This window comes from Lemur catta, chromosome 11 (genome assembly GCF_020740605.2).
Source record: "Lemur catta isolate mLemCat1 chromosome 11, mLemCat1.pri, whole genome shotgun sequence".
In the NCBI taxonomy this organism is placed as follows: domain Eukaryota; kingdom Metazoa; phylum Chordata; class Mammalia; order Primates; family Lemuridae; genus Lemur; species Lemur catta.
The window spans coordinates 81,041,426-81,062,750 of NC_059138.1; the positions used below are offsets into that span (position 1 = coordinate 81,041,426).

The following is a 21,325-nucleotide window of genomic DNA, read 5'->3' on the forward strand; positions in this document are numbered from 1 at the left end:
ATGGAATCATGCAGGATTTTTCCTTCTGTGACTGGCTTATTTCACTTAGCATAATGTCTTTAAGTTTCATTCATATTGTAGCATATGACAGGATTTCCTTCTTTTTTATGACTAAATAATATTTCATTGTATATATGTACCACATTTTCTTGATCTGTTTATTTATTGATGAATGTTTAGGTTGTGAATAATGCTGCAATGAACACGGGAGTGCAATTGTCACTTAAAGAACCAGATTTCAATTCTTTTGGTTAAATACCTGAAAGCGGGATTGCTGGGTTATGTCGTAGTTCTATTTTTATTTTTTTTGAGGAACCTCTATACTGAAGGGTTTTTAGTTTTGATGAAGTGTAATTAACCTATTCTTTTCTTATTTTACATATGCCTTTAGTATCATACCTGAGAATCCATTGCCAAATTGATGATCATGAAGCTTTACCTCCTTTTTTCTAAGAGTTTTATAGTTCTAGCTCTCATATGTAGGTCATTATCCATTTTGAGTTATTTTCTGTATATGGTGTGAGTTAGAGGTCCAGATTCTCTCTTGTGCATGTAGATATACAGTTTTCTCAGCACTGTTGAAAAGACTGTTCTTTTCATTTAAATGGTCTTAGCATCCTCGTCAACAATTAGTTAGCCCTCGATGTATGGGTTTATTTCTGGACTCTCACTTTTATTCCTTTTGTCTATATGTCTGTTCTTATGCCAGTACCACACTAAAGTTTTATATTAAGTTTTGAAGTTGGGAGGTACAATTCTTCCAACTTTGTTCTTCTTTTTCAAGATTCATTTGGTTATTTGGGGCTTCTTTCAATTTCATATGAATTCGAGGATTGGCTTCCCCATTTCTGCAGTTCATGGTTCTTTATTGCTGCGTAATGTTGTATTATATGAATTTACAGGTTGGTTTATCCAGTCACCTATGGAGTATATTCTTCTGTTGATGCAGAATGGATAAACGTGTATTCTCTTCTTAAATCTATGTTTTCTTTCTCACAAGAACTTGACTCCTAGGGCTTTTGTTTTTGTCAGGCTTTACCATGAATAAATTTATTCTTCAAAAGTATTTGTTGCTAAGGAGCCACTGGCCTTTTGGTGGCATTTTTTAAAGAATTTAAAGCAGTCTTTAAAAAATGCTGTGTTTTCATGGTGTAATATGCTCTGTTCATAGTTTATGCGTGGTTTATTAAGAAAAATCACTCTTTGAAACTGTTTTGCAAATAATTTATCCTCTATCTTTACAGGTGCCCTTTTTATCTCCTTTAGAAGGTCATATTTATTTAAAAATAAAATGTCAAGTGAATTCCAGTGTTGAAGAAAGAGGTTTTCTAGTAAGTAAAGTCACTTAATCTCTATTTTCTTTTTATGAAATGCAGACTTGGTTTCCCATGGGAATGAAATCCTATGTGATTAAACGATAAGTTGGTTCACTAAAGACTTGTTGCATATCCCATACGTGCCAATCACTGTGCTGGTGTCGGAATGTAATAGGCCACAAAAAATTTTTCCACTCATGAGCTTTTAGTTTAGTTGGGAGAAATGCAAGTGACCAGGCAAGTACAGTGCAGTACTATAAGAGGAGAAACCATGGGTGCCTAGGTGTAAATTGGTGGGATACCAGGTCTTGACTGTGGGTAGGGAGGGCTAAAGGATGCTACTAGGAGAAGTAACTTCTAGACTACTGAGTAAGTTAGCCAGGGAGAAAGGGGATAAGTGCTTCAAATAAGGGGAGTATGTACAGTGGCCTGCAGGGCCCTCTCCTCTCTCACTCCTACCCAAAGAAAAGAACTATGATATACTTAGACCGTGGCAGGTATCTCAGGGTAGCTGAAGCTTAGGGTGTATGTGTGTGTTTGGTGGTGGGGGTGGTGGGGGTGGTCGGGGAGTGGTGGTGGTGAGGAGAGTGACTGGGGAAGAAAATGTGGTTAAGGGAAATGGGCCAAGTGTTAAAGAGTTTTTTAAAGAATTTGGACTTCATCCTGGGGCCAATGGGTGGATCTCATAGGATTCTAAGCTGAGGAAATCAACAAATTTGGGATTTAGAAAAATCATTCCGACTGACATGTGAAAGTGGATTGCAGAATTACAATCTTGAAAAACACTAGTTAGGAGACTGAGTTACTCCATGTAAGAGATGTTGGGGACTGGCAGCTGGGATGGAGAGAAGGACCCGTCATGGGGACATGGAGAAGGGACGAAGGGCAGACCCTAGTGATTTGGCTCCAGGGAGCGGAGAAGCAGAAGTCAGGATGGCACCCAGAGTCCTGCCATGTACAACCTGTTGGTGGCAGGGATGCTACTGAGATAAGGGACCTTGTGGGAAGAGCAAATCATTCCCACACTTCGGGTGGGAGCTTGTGTTATCTTCCCCCAATATTTTATTGTGAAAAATGGCAAACATAAAGCAAGTTGATAGAATTTTACAATGAACACCCATATACCCACCATCTGGTTTTTACCTGTCAGACTTTTTACTTTTCTTGCTTTATTATGTATCTACTTTTAGCCATTCTTCAACCCATTGCTCGATCTATCTTATCTTTTTGATAATTTCAAAGTATACTGTAGACATTAGGCACTTTTCCCTAAATCATAAGTGCACATTCCCTGACCTTTGACAAATGTATACTCCTTGCGTAACCCAAATTTCTATTAAGATATAGAACACTACCATCATCCAGAAAGTTCTTTCATGCCCCTTGCCAGTCAATTCCCACCCAAAGTGGGAAGTTTTAGTGAGTTAAGTTTTAAACAACTTGAATTATAGATGCCTAGAGACATGTTTCAAAGATCTGGGTTTAGAGCTAAAGCCATTTTAGATGAGGTAAAGATTTGGATATCTGTAGCATGGAAATGGTGATCAAAGCCCAGGGCAAAGGAGTGAAGCAGAACTGTGAGGGCAGCAGCATTTATAGGACAGACAGGAGAGGGAAGCCCTTAGGGGGACTGCAGGGAGGGAAACGTAGAATCTAGCATCATGGTTGCCAAGTGGAAGAGAGCGTTAGGAGGAGTGAGTGGCCACGTCACATCAGGCCCAGGATCTGTTATGACTGTTGGACTTACTTACCATGTGGTCATTCCAGCCCTGGTGAGAACTGAAGCTAAATTGCAAGTGGTTCTAGAGTGAGTGGGAGGTGAGGACTGAGGGCAGGAGCGACTCTTGGAAACAGTTTGGTAGTGAGAGGGGTAAAGAGAGAACACTGTGATACTTGCAGAATTATGTACAGGGAAAGAAGGATTTTGTTGGCATTTTATTAAAATGGGAAAAACTTGGGTGGCTTTAAATGCAAATGGGCAGTTTCTAATAGGGCCAAAGAGGTTGAAGATGGAGGCCATGGGGAACCTGAACTAGGATTAATGGGGTAATTCATGGAGCAATGTCGTGAGAGTGGGGAGAAATATGCCCAAGCCACAGTTCATGGGATTGTTTTTATACAGAGTTACACCTTTCCCATTGTCAGAGGAGAGAAATATGTGTGTAGAATACATAGAAGATTGTGAGTGTGGTACAAGAGGTAGAGAGAATCTAATCGCTTCAGTTATGCTATGAAGCAAGAATTTGAATGATACAAGGGATGTTACAAATCAGTTTGCACCTGCTGTCAAAGGTGCAGAAAGAAGAGCTAGATTGTAAGGAAAGCCCATGTGGCCTAGTGAACTGTGGAACAGATTTCCCAAGGATACTAACAAAGTTTTTTCTTCCTCTTTAGCTTTTTTCACATGTAAATCCAGCAGGTGGCACTAGATAGATATACTTGGAAAAGCGTTTTTACAAATTTCTGACTTGAAGGCAGTGTTTACCTCTGATCTTTTCTTTTAATGTAAATATTTTTTATATTTTATTTTAGACACCTGTAGCAACTGATAGGCTCTGCTATGGTAGCTGGTTCATTCGCATGTGATATCTGACCCATTTAATTTTTCAACTGGGCTCTTAACTAGTTAGATTCTTTACTGTGTCTTGAATCCTACAAATTTTTATCACATCTACGCTTACAGAAATATAGTAAGCAAGAGCTCAGGACTTGCCAACGTAACTTCCTCTGCCTAAACAGTGCATTTTAATTATCTCTGCCCTCTATAAAAATAGAGGTAGTGATTGAAATGAAAGCTGCTCAATTCAGTTTCCCTTCCTGATGTACCAGGGCAGCTAGAAGGAGGGAGACTACAACCAAAGAGACCGGTAAGTGGTTCAAGTGGTGCTGGCTCTGCCTCGACTGGTGAGCAGCAAGAGGTGGACATTCTAGACTGGCAGCTAGAAAGTTCCAGTTCTGCCTTGTGAGTGTGTGTCATTTAATTTCTCTGGCCCTCAGTTTCCTCAGATATAAAAATGAAAAGGCTATTCTTTTCTTATTCCTCCCCGATCATAGTAGCTATAATAATAGCTGGTGTTATTCTTGTCTGTCAAAATTTTCCTTGTCTATGTATTACTTTTATGATATAAAAGATGAACATAAACACAGGAGGGAGCTGGTGAGTCATTTGTTGTAACTTTTATACTTGAGATTGAAATAATAAGATTCCTTTTCATCTTCCTTGGGTGGCTGTGAGCAGTGTTGTCCAGAAAAAGTACACCTTGGAGAGGCAAGAGGATAGACTAGAGGAAGGAGAAAAAAGGTGGGGCGGGAGGGAATGTGGTTGTAGTGAGTTAAGTAAATTGAGGTTTCACTCTATCATGGAAATGTTTCCTCTAACACAAAATAACTTTCTTCAGTGGCCAGAGATTGTCTTCCTTATTCAAGCCACCTTTTGGGAAATTCACATAAATTGGTGAATTGAGAAGACTGTGTATCCTACTATCATAGGGTTGGTGTAAGGATTAATTGAGATAATGACTGACAATTTTTGGATGTCTGCAGCATAGAGATGGTGACATACTTAGGAATGATGCCTCACAGCAAGAACCAAATAATATTAGTTGTTTATTACTAGCTATCACAGAAAGGTAAAGTTGTGATTTCAAGGTGGAAAAGCACTTAATGCATTCTGAAATCAAACACAAAGATGCCTTTGGATTATTGGTATCAGAAGGCAGCGTAGTAGGGTCCACTGCCCGTTTTTATACACTTTTATTGGAACATAGGCTCATCTGTTTACTTACTGTCTGTGGCTCCTTTTGTTCTACAACAGCAGAGCTGAATAGTTGTGACAGAGACCATGTGGCCCACAAAGTCTATAGTCTTTACTCTCTGGCCCTTTATAGAAAAAATTTATCAACCCTTGATCTACAGCATTGTTATGTGTTTACCTTGCTTTGTTCTTTAACATAAGAGCTCCTAAAGGAATTTTTAAAAAATTAAAAGTGGGGACTTTCATACAGATTAGGGCTCTGTTATGACTACAGCTAAAAAATGGGGTAGGGACCCAGCGTCTACTTACATTGTTTAAGTGGAAGTGCTTCTGTAAAAAAAAAAAAAACAAATGTCATTAGCTACTTATCACGGAGTCCTGTCCATAACCAACACTACTGCTTCACCTACGTTTAGAATATAGCTTGCATTCCTACGGCAGGAGCTGGCCAAACACCTGCCTGCAGGGAGATGCTGCTTCCAGGGTGCTTGATAGTTGAGCAGTGGGCTTGGAGTCCTGATGTTTATCCCAGGAATCCATCAAGGTTTAGAATCACAAACTGCTTTTTTTCTAATCCTGTTAGAACAAGAACATTCGTTCTCTTGAATAAAAATTAAATGCCAGTCTTCCATATTAAGGTAGGTTTAACTTAATATTGTATCATTGATTATTTTTATCATAATATTCTAATATCATTTTACTCTTCAATATTTGAAGCACTTCTCTTGTTTAAGGAGCCCTTGGTTAGGGACACTGCCCTTGAAAAATTCTAAAATTAGGTAGAGATATTTATTTGGGGTTAATATATGAATGTTTTTAAGTGCTTGTAGATGTTAAAGTAAATTTCTGACATGAATGATCAACGATTTTCATTGCTAAGGTAAAAGACATGATAAAAATACAAATAAAATAGATTTTGAGGTATGAAATATGTCAACATATGGAAGTATAACATATAGAATTAGCATTTCATTGTTAGGACACTCTTCAAGTTTCTAAAGCCAGCATTTCAATTGACTTTTCCAGACCATATTTGAAGATGTTAGCGGTTTTGGTGCCTGGCATCGAAGATGGTGTGTTCTTTCTGGAAATTGTATCTCTTATTGGACTTATCCAGATGATGAAAAACGAAAGGTAATTTAAATATTACTGGTTCATGGTGAGTAGTGTTTTATGCAAGTGTTCCCTCTGGCCTCTACCACCCACTCACGAATTCCTCTTTGTGTGTGCTTACTAAGCCATTACAAATGTCTTTGTTACAGACCAGAGTGTGTGTATTGTATATTTGTGTAAAAATTTTATATCCTATACATTTCCTATGGTTTGACCACTCATAAAATACCTTAAGGTGTGTATTTTTCCTTTTCTGCTAGAATGTTTCAAAATTTATTTGTTGCCTTTTTGAGTTGGAAATATATTAAATCCAATTTTGTATTTTATTAGCTAGTTGACTTATCTATATCTAGGATAAAACAGCAGTGGGAAACTACCTACAGGAACAATGATTTGGCTTTGTTTCTAAAATTTAATAATAGGATTTTGTGAAGTAAAATTATATCTCATTTTTAAGTAAGTTAATATCATTGCCCAAGTAAGATCATTTATTATTCAAACACTGGAAAATACAAATAACAGAATGAAAAAGGAAAATCAAATCATCCATAACAGAGATAAATATTGTTTATATTTTGGTTGTATATCCTTCTAAACTTTTAAAATGCATAATATATAATAATAATTATGCATTCATTTATGAATCTTTTTAAAACAAAAGGCAGCATGCTTTTTATAACATGATTTATACTTGATAATACATTCTGACATCTTTCCACATCAATGAAGATAAGATACATCTATAATGTTGTGTTTGATAGATAAATTGTAATCATTAAAATTATTAGTATTTTAAAATTTTATTGTGAACTGTTCAAGACATTCAAAAGGGCTTTTATAAATTCAGTAAACCTCTATGTTATCAGTCCAGTTGAAGCTCCCTATGTAATTCTCTCTCTACCACAGAGATAGCCCCTAACCTAAAGTTGTTTATTATTCCTGTGCATTTCTTTGAATTTTTATTATACAGGTTGAGTATTTCTTATCTGAAATGCTGGGTTCCAGAAGTTTTTCAGAATCAGGATTTGTTAATATTTGCATTATACTTGCCAGTTGAGTGTCCCCTAATCTGAGAATCCAAAATCTGAGATGCTCCAATGATCATTTCCCTTTAGCATCATGTCATTGCTCAAAAAGTTTTAGATTTTGAAGCATTTTGGATTTTAAGATTTTTGGATTTGAGATGCTCAATCTATATATGTATATGAGCAATATATATTATTGTATTTGCATGTTATCTGTTCTACTATTTATGGACACTTAGTTTATTTCCAAATTGTTACTATTACAAACAATGCAGCTCTAATTCAGTTTCTTATATACGTGGATGAAAGTTCTTTCTTGAGTTCTACCTAGTAGCAGAATTGCTGAGTTGTAGGGTTTGTACATCTTCATCTTGACATTAGATTTTGTCAAATGATTCTTGAGAGTGGTTGTACAATTTTCCTTTCCCACCAGGAGTATCTGAGAGTTCTCAGTTTTTTATCCCCACCAACACTTCATATGTCAGCCTTCTAAACTTTTGTCAGTATGATGGATGTAAAATATTATCTCATTTTGTTTTTATTTTGTATCTCTTTGATTACTGGAGTAAGCATCTTCTCTTGTGTGTATGGCCATTTATATTTTCTCTCCTATGAATTTATTTTCTATATTTTATCCATTTTTAAAATCTTCGTTAGACTGCAGTTATATTTCTTTAGTCTTAGACTTGGCATGTCTTTTATCTTTAATAGAGTCTTTTCATGAACAGAATTTTATGACGTTGAGGTAATCAGGTCTGTCAATCCATTGCTTTGTTCCTGCTTTATTGAGTCTTATTTAAGAAACTACCCTGCTGTCATAAAGATTTCTCTTGTACCTCCTTCTAAAGTTACAGAATTTTATACTTCACATCTAATTTACTTAGAGTTGATTTTCTTTTCCATCTGGATAACTAATGATGCCAGCAACACTGAATGGTCAGTCCTTTCCACATTGACCCACAAAACCATTTCTGGCATGCATCAAGGTATCATTGTATGGGGAAGTTTATTTTTAGGCTTTCTATTCTCTTTCCTTTGTTTGTTTCTGTCCTAATCTCAGTGACCATAGCTTTAAAATAAAATCTTAATATCTGGTAAGGCAAGTCTCCTTACTTGTTCTTATTCAGTAATGTACAGTATTCCCGTCTCATCTGTACTGGATACATACATTCTAAGACCCTCAGTAAATCCCTAAAACCATGGATGGTACTGAACCCAGTTGCCATCATTCACAGCACATTTCTGTTCATGTCTTCCACCCTCAAATTTAATGTCTTTTCCATCTTAACAAAGTACTTAACATGCACTATGGCCATAATTTTTGCAATTTGAGGTATGACGACAAAAGTAGCTTGAATTTCTTTTTCTTTCTTCACAATTTCATGGATAGAGGATTTGTTTTTACTGTAGATCTCAGCAACCTCGGCATACAATTTTTTTTTTTTATTAAGTCAAGAACTTTCATCTTTTCACTTAAAGGAAGCACTTTATGGTTTCTCTTTGGCGTATCCGAATTGCCAGCATCACTGCTATTGTACTTTGGGGCCATTATTAAGTCAAATAAGGCTTACTTGAACACAAGGACTGCAATACTGCAACAGTCGATCTGATAACCCAGGCAGCTACTAAGTGACTAATAGGTGGGTAGTGGGTACAGCATGGATATGTTGGACAAAGGGAGGATTCACATCCCAGGCTAGAAGATGTGAGATTTTACCGGGCAATGTAGAACAGTGTGTAATTTAAAACTTATGAATTGTTTCTGGAATTTTCCCTTTAACATTTTCAAACTGTAATTTACCTTCGGTGATTGAAACTGCAGAAAATGAGACCATGGATAAGTGGGAGGCTACTATATTACTATTCTTGGCTCTTGCTTTTTCCATATGCACACACATGCATGGAAATATTACTTTTTATAACTGAAAATTTCAAATGTACACAAAACAGAAATAGTGTAATGAACTCCTAGCTTCATTAATTATTTTTCATGTTTTATTTCTCTTTCCACAACACACATACCTTTTGTTCTTGTTGCTTTGCTACTAGGGTAGTTTTAAGCAAATACTAGAATTTATATCATGTCATTTCACCTGTGAGTCTAGGCTGCAAGTTTGTAGTGTTGGCAAATGCCCCAAAGGAAGCTAGGATTTTAGGTTAGCTTACTATTCTGCATTCTCTTCCTCATTGATTTTGGCCTTCGAAGTCTTCTTTTACTTTCTTATGAGTTCAATTATCTAATGTTTGGAGAGTTATCTAATGGGAAGACTTTCAGACTATTAAGTGTGCTATATTTGCTGGAAACATATTATTTATTTAAATAGCCCTCTATTGTTGTCATCGAATTTGTTTGAAATTTTTCACTATTACGAAAAAAACAGCGACGACCCATGTAAAAATCTTTGTGCATTTATTTATGTATTTTCTTAGGATAAATTTCTTTTAGGTGTAATTGTAGGCTCAGAAGATGCTCAATGTTTTATGCTTTCTGATTGCTATTATCAAATTGCCAGCCAGTAATAGACCATTTTATACTTTCAGTAGTCATATATAAGAATTTCTATTACTCACAGTGACCCCAACTAATCAACAGAGGTTGTTACTGTTCTTTCCAGACTTACACGATCTAACATTTTAAAATGGTGTATTTCATTGTAATTTCTTTTTTAAAATTTCTTAATAGAGTTGACACTTTTATTGTCTGTTTATTCATTGTGCCCAAATATGTCCCTTTTCCCATTTGCAGAACCATGTGGTCTCACAAATTTTTATCTCCACTTTGTCTCTTATACCATAGGAATGATATGGCTTCCAACAATCCAAGGCAATTGTTTGGCCTTGCCTGTTGTAGATACATAAAAAATATTTATACATGAAATATATCTAGGTTTCCTTTATAGAAAGGGGAAAAGTAGTAAGTTACAAATAAAAGGTGGTTGAATATGTGTTTCTAATTGTTGAAGATTGTTGAGGTACATGGATGTTTATTATATTGTTCTTTTTATTTTCTCTTTGAATTTTTCTATCATAAAGAGTTTTGTAGGATAGTTGGCAAGAGCTATCAGTTGAGTTCTATTTTTATATTCAGCAAGAAACAATAATAAATATTGATATGTTTCCATAAGTCTAGTGTAACTAAATTTTAATTTTTAAATTTTAATTTGTACTAACATAAACACTGCTTAATGCTTAATGACTCAAATAGTTTTATTTTCTACCTAATATTTTTAAAATTTATTTTTAAAGACTCCCATAGGAAGAATAAATCTGGCCAATTGTACCAGTCGTCAGATAGAACCAGCTAACAGAGAATTTTGTGCAAGACGCAACACCTTTGAATTAATTACTGTCCGACCACAAAGAGAAGATGACCGAGAAACTCTTGTCAGCCAATGCAGGGATACACTCTGTGTCACCAAGTATGTATTGGTCTATAAATATTTCTGTTAACTAAATAATTGATTGCCCACTATGTTCTTACCCTTGTAAGAAATATCAGAAATGGTCCTTACCTTTGAAAAGTGTATAGTGTTAGTGAGAAAACAAACACCACAGCAGTAAGAGAATAATCTATAACAACTAGAATAACATAGTTAAGAAAAGTACAGTATTCAGGTTATGGCTTAGGTAATCATGGTTTCTAACATACTCACACTGTTGGCATTTTCAAGGCAGTTAGCTAATAATTGTTGGGTTAAGTTTAAAGACTTTAGGTGTAATTGAGGCCAGGCTCAGTGGCTCATGCCTGTAATCCTAGCACTTTGGGAGGCTGAGGTGGGAGGATTGCTTTGAGGCCAGGAGTTTGAGACCAGCCTGAACAACATAGTGAAACTTCATCATTACAAAAAATTTAAAAATTAGCCAGGTGTGGTTGCATGTGCTTATAGTCCCAGCTACTTGGGAGGCTGAGGCAGGAGGATCGCTTGAGCCCAGGAGTTTGAGGTTGTAGTGAGTAATGATGATGCCACTGCACTCTAGCCAGGGCGATAGAGCAAGACCCTGTGTGAATAAATAAATAGATAGATAGATGGATGACGCATTGCACTCTAGCCCAGGTGATAGAGCGAGACCCTGTCTCAATAAATAGATAGATAGAAAGACAGACTTCATGTGTAATTGAGAAGTTAAGCATTATTCAAAGAGACTTTACACATCCCTTCCTTTCCATTCCCCAAATACCCTCATTTAATCAGATGACATACGAAAACAATGTCATTCTGTCCTGCATATTTCTGGTTGGAGATTAACATAATAAAACTCTTGGGAATGTCACTTTTTCTTTATTAACCCTGAGCTTAAGTATAAGATGGAAAAGCTTATTGCTAAGAGTATAAGATACGTTCTTTTGCTTGGATGCCTAAGAGAAATTTGAAGACCGCTTTCAGTGTACAAAGTTGTGATTAGGTGACAAATGTTAGAATTTGACAAAATCTTTAGTAATCTGGATATCGCTGGATATTGTAGACTGGGAGATGGGTAGAACTAGCTTCATAAGTTTCTAATGTGACACTATTAGAAAGCTACAGCCAAGAGACACTATACTAAAATAGAACAAAGTTGCCAAGAGACTGCCAATTTGTTTTAAAACAGCTAGATAGAGGACATGTTCTTTGGAAATTCTTGATGACTAGATTACTTACAGATTAATTCATTTTAACTCATCCATTCCTTTCCTTCAGGAACCTTCTGTGTACCAGTGGTATCAGACAGGGCAGAAGAGGCAAAATGGATTTATAACTGTTTTGTTTGATGGCTACTCTGTCCATGGCCACAGTCAGTGGGAGCCAACCAAAGTGCAGTATCCAAATAGTTCCTGGCCACAGCAGCCCGCTTCAGCCCTGTTAAACATTACTCACATTTTTCAGATAACTTTATTTTTTTACTGGCTGCATAAACCCTCTTAGACTTCTCTATAGACCTTTACCTGTGGTAGAAACAGCTAGATCATATGATGCTGTGATTACTCTGTACCTCATTTACTTGTATTTTTTCTCATTATTACATTATCATAACTCAGATGGGTGCTCCTTTGCCCAAGTATATGAGAGTGGTACATTCTTAACTCAGTCTTGGCTGAGTCCTAAGCTTTGCTTGGTGGCCTAAAACTTATTTCACTTTTTAAATCATAAGAATAATAAATATTCTGCAGTTCTGTGTTCTGTGTTGTATTGATCTGTTTCCTTACAGGGCCTTTTTGACCAATACCTTTTATCTGAATTTAAGGTATCTCATTTTCATTTCTACTAACTAAGCTAGCTAGCTTTCCCTTCTTCAATGTAAAAGATTTCTTTTCTGATCAATATTGCCTACTTCAAAATAGAGACTACACATTTGAACTATAAATGCTTTATTACATGGGGAGGCAATATTTTGCAGTGGAGCTTTGGAGTCAACAGACCTGACTTTTTAGATTTCAACTCAATGACTTACCAAATGTAACCACGGTAGGCCACTTAACTTTGCTGGTTCTTTGAATTCTCCTGTGTCAAAAGCAAAAAGCAAACTGCACAGAGTGACAATAGGCATTAACGGGTAGGCATACATAGCACAGTATTGAGCATATGGAATGTGTTAAACAAATGGTCACAATTATTATTTTAAGTATAGTATTCTCTCCTTTGATTACTAGGAGATGATCAACTCACCATTTATTTATGCTTATACCATTTCTAGTACCAGTGGGGAGAAACTGTAAAGATGCAGAATGAGTACAATGTGATGGTCTGGCTACGAGTTAGGGAATTCCCTCCTTTGCTAGCCCTGCCTGCCTCATCAACTCGTTATTCATTCAACCTGTAGCTAAATATGAATGCAAGGAAGAGATTCTTGATAGAGACAGAGAGGTTAGGACACACAAAGTCTTAGGATCTTTATTTTGGTAATTTACTATAAATACCATGTTCTGCTAAAATAGTAGGACAAAAATAATAGGAGGCAGTGCAAAATAGTATTACCTGTAAAGCCAGGTGAAGGTCCTATGATTCCAGGAACCAAACTGGGGATAATTTCACTCTATTGGGCTTGAGAGGCACCTCATTATGTGGCTCTGATTATCATCCATAAGAGATGGTAAAGAGTAACCCATCTTACTGGTTTGTTTAGTCATTTTTTTTTTCCTAGCAAGAGTACATGCAGGTAGGGAATGAGGGGAAGAGAATTCTGACATCTTGTTCTCCGTTCCTGTAGGAACTGGCTGTCTGCAGATACTAAAGAAGAGCGGGATCTCTGGATGCAAAAACTCAATCAAGTTCTTGTTGATATTCGCCTTTGGCAACCTGATGCTTGCTACAAACCCATCGGAAAGCCTTGAATTGTGAGAAATTTCCATGCCGTGTATAAGTTTTTTGAGCTCTTTCATAAATGTATCTTAAGAAACACACGTAAGAGCATCAGATTTGCTGATTGCATTTTGTGCTTTAAATACAGAAGGGTTTGTGCCAATATTCACTACATAATATGCAGTATTTATATCTTTTGTATGTAAAACTTTAACTGATTTCTCTTCTGACATTCATAAATGATTGGAAGTAAATGGATTATAGATGATATTGCTAAATCTTAATTTAAAAGGCTTATTTTCCTAGAAATCTAATTTTTCTGTTCATGACAAAATATTTTTTTAGAAGTAGAAAATTCTGTGTTTTCTTCTTGGAGAAGAAGGTCTTGAAGTAGCAACATCTTCCAGGGATTAGAGACAAAACCCTCAGATTTAATGATCTCTAGCCTCAGGAGTTTTTTCTAAAGGTTGTCATCATTTATTGGTCATTTGTTACCAGAGTACTAAAAAAAAAATGTCTAAGGGCTTTACAGAAACATTTTAATAATGGAGAGGAGAACTTTTTCAAATAGCAAATGTGTGTTGGTTTAAAGCTTAAAGCTGCCCTCAAAAAAGCCATGTAGACTTAGGGGATAGTGCGAGATTTGGGAGTTGAGTATTTTATATAGAAGAGTTAATGGTCACATGGTTTACATTTACTCCGTTATTATATGCAGTGTGGTGCACATTTTCATAGAATTCAGGCTTTATTAAGATAATTATTTTTGCTGTATAGCTTATAGACTTCTGAAATACAATTAGCATGTTAGTTTAGTTTTTCCTGCTCCTGTAACAAGAACAAATGTAAATTGAAAAAATCTTTATATAAAAAATTTTACCAAGCTGCTATGGATTAATACTTGGCTTGCCAAAGTTCTTGATTTTTTTTTTTAATGTCCACATAAAGATCTAGAAACCCATTTTGAAATCATTTGAAAACTATTAAGTCACATATCACCTTTAAAAGCCTAATGCCTTTTTTTATTATTATAAAATATTGTAAAGCATGGTCTCAACTTTTAAAGACACTTTGAATTTTTTCTGAATTATTAAAGTTATTGAATATCTCATTTATAAACACTAAATTCTGTCACCTCCTGTCATGTTATTTTTTATTCTTTCAAATGTGTTTTTTCTTATGTATATGTAAAAATATATTTTATGACCTCTTACCCTAATAAATACTTGTAAATGGCTAAAGGAGTCAGTTACTAAAGAAATAATAGAGTTTAAATATGTGCTGTGGTTGCTCCACTTCCCTGAGCTGTGGGGCCTCTTGGGTTTATTCCAGAGGAGCGTCTCAGTCTCATTCCTCTTTTTATCTCTAGCCCGGTTCACCTTATTGTGTGTTCTTAGGGTTGCCATGGAATACACAGGTGGATGAGGGATCTATTTCTGAGACATTTCAACCAAATATGGTAATTGGACGGGCATTTCAAGAGATGGAGGATGATCCCAAGTCCTTAGCAGAGACTAATGGATGAGTGATACGAGTCAAAACAGGTAATAGGTTTGATGGGACTGAGAAGGTCCCTTGTATTTATTTGCAGACTTGCATTTATTTTTGAGTAGGCATTCAAAAAGCACAAAAGCAAGGTATAAAATTCAAAAGGCACAAAGGAGTTAAAGTTAAAAATTCAGTCTGCTCCCGTTGTCATACCCACTTTTACCAGTTTTTGTGTGTCCTTCCAAAGGATACTATTGCATAGAATGTTTATAGTCTTTTGTTCATAAAAATAATTCCATACATATTATTTGTTATAAGTTAAAGGGAAAAAACTACAACAGTATCCCTTTGATACAATTCCATCTTAATATATAGAAATGTCTATAAAGATCAATTTTGGAGGAAATTTATTTTAAGGTGATTATGGGATATCAAGTTAGAAACACCCTGTAAATAGTATAAAATACAGCTGTGAAGATTTCAGTGTCATCTGCCTAGCGAGGATTGTTGACCCCATTAGAGCGAATACGATCACCCAGGTAGTATGATGTGGGAAGAGAAGAAAGAACAAAAGGAGCACCGTTCTTCAGGGGAAAGGTGAAAAAGGATGGATGATGATTGTCTTCTGTGACAGAAAAACAAGAGTGGTGTCTGGTGAGACCAAAAAAGGAACTTAAAATTCTGACTACAGAATCAAAGCAGATTAAAGAAAATGTGAACTGATATTTGGAGCTGTCAGTTCAATAAAATGTTTCAGATAAAATATTATTATCAGGTTACAATAAAGTCCATATAGGAAAACAACCAGATTTGATTGCTTTTAAAAATCCTGTCTGATAAATGTTTATAAACAAAGTTCAAATACAAGCAACAGACAAGGAGAAAATGTTTATAAATTTAATAATCAAATAATTAATATGCAAAAATATAAAGAGCTCCTACGACTGGCTGTTAATGAGCATTTGCTATATAGCAGGCATTATTCTTGGTGTTTTGCATGCATTATTTCATATCATCTTCACATGACCCTATGAAATAGACATTGAAACTAAAACTTTGGTAACTTTTCTGAGGCCACACACTTAGCAAGTGGCAGACCAGGATTTGAAACCTGCTTGAGACTTCACAGAGGGAAATTGTGAAGCAGAACAGGAAAAAAAAAGAGAAGAGATCGACGAGGCTTAAACCCAGAGAGGCTCAGAGCACAGTGACGGGGTTGGAGGGAATCCCGTTTCCCCTTCCCGCACACCTTTGGTCATCAGTGGGCTACTAACTTGTTTAGAAGCTTTTTCATCCTTGCGAGCCAGGGCGCTGCTGCAACCACTGAATTGTGTGGAGAACTGGTGTGATCCTGGAGCTTGGACATTCCACGCAGGCTTCCCTCCAGGGGAGGGGGCCTGGAGGAACAGGAGACCTGGCTCTCTTCCATCCAGACTCTTTTCCTCCCCTGCCCATTGCAGCTGGGAGGGCAGACAGACTTTTGGGAGTAGCTGCCCCTCTTCAGCTGTGGCATCCTCCAGTCTGGGGTTTCCATAGAGAGTGGGACCCATACCTTCCCCCTTGGCGACCTGTGGTGGACCCAGGGGTGCCTGGTCAGGGAGTTCCCTGCCTGCTGGCACTCTCCGGAGGTGCACACCAGCAGGTCAGACACTCAGGCCAGATCCTGTGTCCCCAGGACTTGAGTGGATTGTAAGGGGGCACAAGGGAGAGATTTGAGAGCTTGACTTGGGAGGCGAGGGAGCCCACGTGGGCAGAACTGACAGGAGAATACAGTGTGAGTCTGGGCCACAGGAAAGTTGAGCTGCGCCATTGCTGCGGAGCGGGCAGTGCATTTGGGCCCCCATTTGCAAACAGACACCGAGGGAGCCTCTAGGGGCAGGGATAGTAAGAGAGGGGCAGAGCTCACTCCTAGAACCAGTCGTGAATTACAGACGGCCCCTCCTCCACAAGCAGTCTTTCCAGTATCGGCTTTCCTCAGTGGCCTGTGATATGACTTTGAGCCCTGCTGAGACTTTGCAGAGCCTTCCAGGCTCACCCAACTTAACCCTGCCCAGCCTCACTCCCCTACTCACCTCTGTTGTGGTGGAGAACAAGCCATCCCCTGGGAACTATGATGCCCCTCCCACTTCCTGGGGCATTCAACTGCTTCTCCTAAAGGGCTAAAGCCTATGACAGGCACAAAAGAACATCTCTGCAGTTGGCTCTTTCCTGCAAGTATCAACCACTGACACTGAGAACAATTGTGTAGCTCATTACAGCATCTACTGAATCAAACAGGGCCTGGCCAATTCTTACAAGCACCACCCACCAACTCAGAGATTAAGCTGGGGGTCCCAGTATAACCCACGCCACTGGGAAGAAGGGAAGACAGTGTAACAAAAGCAACCCAAGAGAGCACTGCTTTTTAGGAGAAGAATAAAAGTTACAGGCAGCTTGAGCTGTGAGGGGTCCCCTTCATCCACTGCAGACCTCTAGGCTGACCGGGAGCTGGTCAGTTTCTGTGCAGAGAGCAGGTGCAACAGAGATCTGGTGACCGTCATTCCTGCGTCTCTGCAATAGACATCCTGATAGCTCTGGTGCACAGAGCCAGGTCTGCTGGGGACCCAGCCGTCCAGCAATTGCCTTTGCATCACCCCTGCTGGGCCTGTGAGGGAGCAGACAGAACAGAAGCTCCCCATGTTGTGCCCTGTGATTGGGGGTTGAGCATGCCCCGCCCCCGCCCCTGTTACTGTGTGGGACCTGAGCAGAGGAGGAGCCACGGATGCCACAGGCACCATCTGTGAATCCCGGGGTGACAGCCTCAGCAGGTCCTAGCTGCAGGGGAAGAACCTTGGCCAACCAGCAGCTCTGGACTGCCTATGAGGTCTGTGGACTGCTGACACAAACCCCTGCCTACGCAGTTGGGCATCAGTAGTCTCCATGCTGGCAGAACAGCCCTTCATATGTGCAGCTGTGCCCCTGTAAGCCCCAGAGCCAGCTCTGAAACTCTTGCTGTGCCCAAGGCTCTGCCCTTGTAGCTCCAGGGCCTGTGCTGGGCCTGCGAAACCATCCATGAGATTCTAGAGTTGAGCCTAGACCCCAAGACACTACCCCTGAGTCTCCACCACTGCCGCTAGGCTGGCAGAACCTCCCCAAGGTCCAATGCTTCACCCAGGACCCCCCCAGCCCTGAGGAGACATTACCCCTGGATCTGATTCATGAAAAAGCCCACAGCCTGGTCATCCAAGACCACTGCCTAAATAGACTCACCCAGCTGCCACTGCCACCTCAACTGGGTGACCCCAGGCAGAGCAATCCCCCACAATAACAGCCATGGTGGAGAGGGTCACATTCAGGAGCAACCCGCCACATCACACAATCATCCAGCACTGGCTTGAACTGAGACAATCACAGGGGAATAGGTTAAAACAGAACAACTGTTCTATAGGCTCTCACTGCACCCTCCTGGCTCCTGATGGGTCAACATTCCAGAATAGGTTACAAAAGCTCCACCTAGGGTCCTCCCATTCCCGTAACTAAACAAGAGAGTTCCCAGCAAAGCAAAACAAGTGCCCTGCAATTGTATTAACCCAGAACTGAGAGAAGAGGAGCCATATGAGAAGAAACTAGCAAAGGAACTCTGGCAACATGAAAAAGCAAAATAGTTCCATACCCCAAGGGATCACAATGGAGCTACAGTAATGGACTCCAACCACAAGGAAATTGTTGAAATGACAGATGTGGAATTCAGAATGTGAATGGTAAATAAGATGAATGGAATTGAAGAGAAAGTTAAAAGCCAACAAAAAGAAGCCAAAAACTTTCAGGAAATTAATGAAAAAGGTCACTAAAAGAGCTAGACAAAATAAGAAAGGATGTAATAGAACGTAAATGAAAGAGTCATTTAGGGAACTTCAAAACACAGTAAAAAGCATTAAGCAACAGACTAAACCAAAAATAATCTCAGAGCTTGAAGACAAGGCCCTCAAGCTAACCCAGTCATGCAAAGAGGCAGAGAGAGTATAAAAAAGTCTCCATCTTTTGCAACTTATTCTTGGAAGTAGCATCCCATTACATTTGCTATATTCTGTTTATTAGAATCAAATCACTAGATCAAGGCACATACAAGAGGAGGGAGTCACTGAGATTCATTTCAGAGGCTGCCCACCAATTTGATTATAATTTTGCAACTTCTGTGTTTTTTGGCCAATATAATATTTCTGCTTCTTAAAGAGATTTGGTAATTGATCTGTCTCTAGAAACTCATTCATACTTTTAAGCTTTTAAATGTAAAACTGTATATTCTATTTTCAGATAATTTTTTGAAATATATTTTTGGTTATAATCCTTTCTCCTGTGTGTTTTTGGGTTCTCTCAGTTTTATTAAGCTTTTCAAAGAAACTATACTTCGGAAAAGTTTTGTATGTCTCAGTTTTTAACCCATTATTTTTCCTTTTATCTTTATTAAGTCCTTTCTTCTCTCCTTCTTTCCTTGAGTTTAATTTCATATTCTTCTAACTCACTTAATACACAGTTTATAACTTAATTACTTCTTATTTAATAATAAAGCATTTAATCTAGGAATTTCATATGTGTACAAATTTACTCACTCCTATATAATGTTTTCATTGTTGTTGTTTTTGAAATAGTCTATAATTGTAATTTTGGTATGTTTTGAGCCAGGATTATTTGGAAAAGTACCCACCATCACCATAACAGCCTGTTTTTTCCTGTGATTTAAAATAATATAGTTTTTACTATAGAATTTTGTTTAAAAGTTACCAGAAGGCTAAACAATTTTTATCTACTTGCTTAATCCTTGAGAAACAATATATTTTGAGGCATCATTTATATTAGCAGAAGCCAAGTTGCATTGCAGCCAGTTTTGTGGCTTTTTCACATATTCACTCATTTTACACATTACTATTCACCACGTCAGTCTGGTACGTAGATGACTGAGCTGTTAATTTTTTTTTTTTTAAGATCTAATAGTTTATTTTGAACTTCAAGTTACATTTTAAAAGTGGCATGACTTGGCCGGGCGCGGTGGCTCACGCCTGTAATCCTAGCACTTGGGAGGCCGAGGCAGGAGGATCGTTTGAGCTCAAGAGTTTGAGACCAGCCTGAGCAAGAGCAAGACCCCGTCTCTACTAAAAAAATAGACAGAAATTAGCTGGACAACTAAAAATATATAGAAAAATTTAGCCGGGCATGGGGGTGCATGCCTGTAGTCCCAGTTACTCGGGAGGCTGAGGCAGAAGGATCGCTTAAGCCCAGGAGTTTGAGGTTGCTGTGAGCTAGGCTGACGCCAGGGCACTCACTCTAGCCCGGGCAACAGAGTGAGACTCTGTCTCAAAAAAAAAAAAAAAAAAAAGTGGCATGACTTTGTATACTAAAAATAAAATCCTAAGTGCCACACCAACTAGATAGACCCCTTCTTAGCCAAAGGAACCCCAGAAAAACCTTAAAAACTGAGTTCCTGGCCATGACAGGAAGGTTTGACACGCCCCGTTATGCCCCCTCCCTTTTAGAGTTTAAACATTACAACTGACCAGTATTAATGTTAAAATAGAAAGCATAAGACTGACAAAACAGACTCTTTGTGACAATAAAATATCAAATTATAAGCAAGACCTAAGCCAGTGCAAGGCAGGAATTAAGTCACACCTGTAGCCATCAGTCTTGCTAAACAGGTCTTTCTGACCCAGTTATATGGTGGCTTACTTCCCAGCCTAATTCTAGCATGGCATCACATGACAGATAACAGACACCCTTTATCTTAACTTAAGCATTCCTTTCTACTGACTTCAAGTTTTTAGACAAAGCTAAACTCTTTCAACTGATTGCCAACTAAAGACTCCCTAAACTATGACTTGTAAGCACCTGCTTCAAGATGTCCTGCCTTTTGGGGCCAAACCTATGTAGACTTCCCAAGTATTAATTTGTGATTTTACCTACAATTCCTGTCTCCCTGTGTCAAACCAAACTGTAACCCAGCTGCCTCGGGTACACTTTCCCAAGACCTCCTGAGACTGTGTTTCCCTGGGTCACTCATAATTGGCTCAGAATGAACCTCTTTAAAATATTTTACAATTTAGTTTTTCCATTAACAGCTTTTTACATTTATTGAAGGAGAGCTTACATTTAAAGAAGCTGAGAAACCCCACTCTAGGGGCATTTAAATGGTATTTTTATTGCTTTCTAATGCAAAGAACCTCAATGTGAAGAGAGATATGAATGATAAAATGGTGAGAGGAATGCCTCACTTTAGACAACAAAGACTGTTCTTCCATCCAATTTGTTGGAAGTAGTTGACTTGGTGGACCCAAGAAGTCAAAATCTATTTTTGTCTTTAGTTTTCAGAAGTTTGATTAT

General features: G+C 38.1%; 1 protein-coding gene across 2 annotated transcripts in view; it reads left to right on the forward strand.

The window, feature by feature from the left end:
• ANLN (anillin actin binding protein) overlaps positions 1 to 14,727 on the forward strand; it is a 56,382-nt gene extending 41,655 nt beyond the window's left edge. For both annotated transcript variants that reach the window (XM_045565143.1, XM_045565144.1), the window contains 4 exons: positions 1,245 to 1,331; positions 6,097 to 6,204; positions 10,455 to 10,627; positions 13,395 to 14,727. In XM_045565143.1, the coding sequence (XP_045421099.1) occupies positions 1,245 to 1,331; positions 6,097 to 6,204; positions 10,455 to 10,627; positions 13,395 to 13,518 (492 nt within the window). In that variant the 3' untranslated portion in view covers positions 13,519 to 14,727. The remainder of the gene's footprint in view (positions 1 to 1,244; positions 1,332 to 6,096; positions 6,205 to 10,454; positions 10,628 to 13,394) is intronic.
• The last annotated feature ends 6,598 nt before the right edge of the window (positions 14,728 to 21,325 follow it).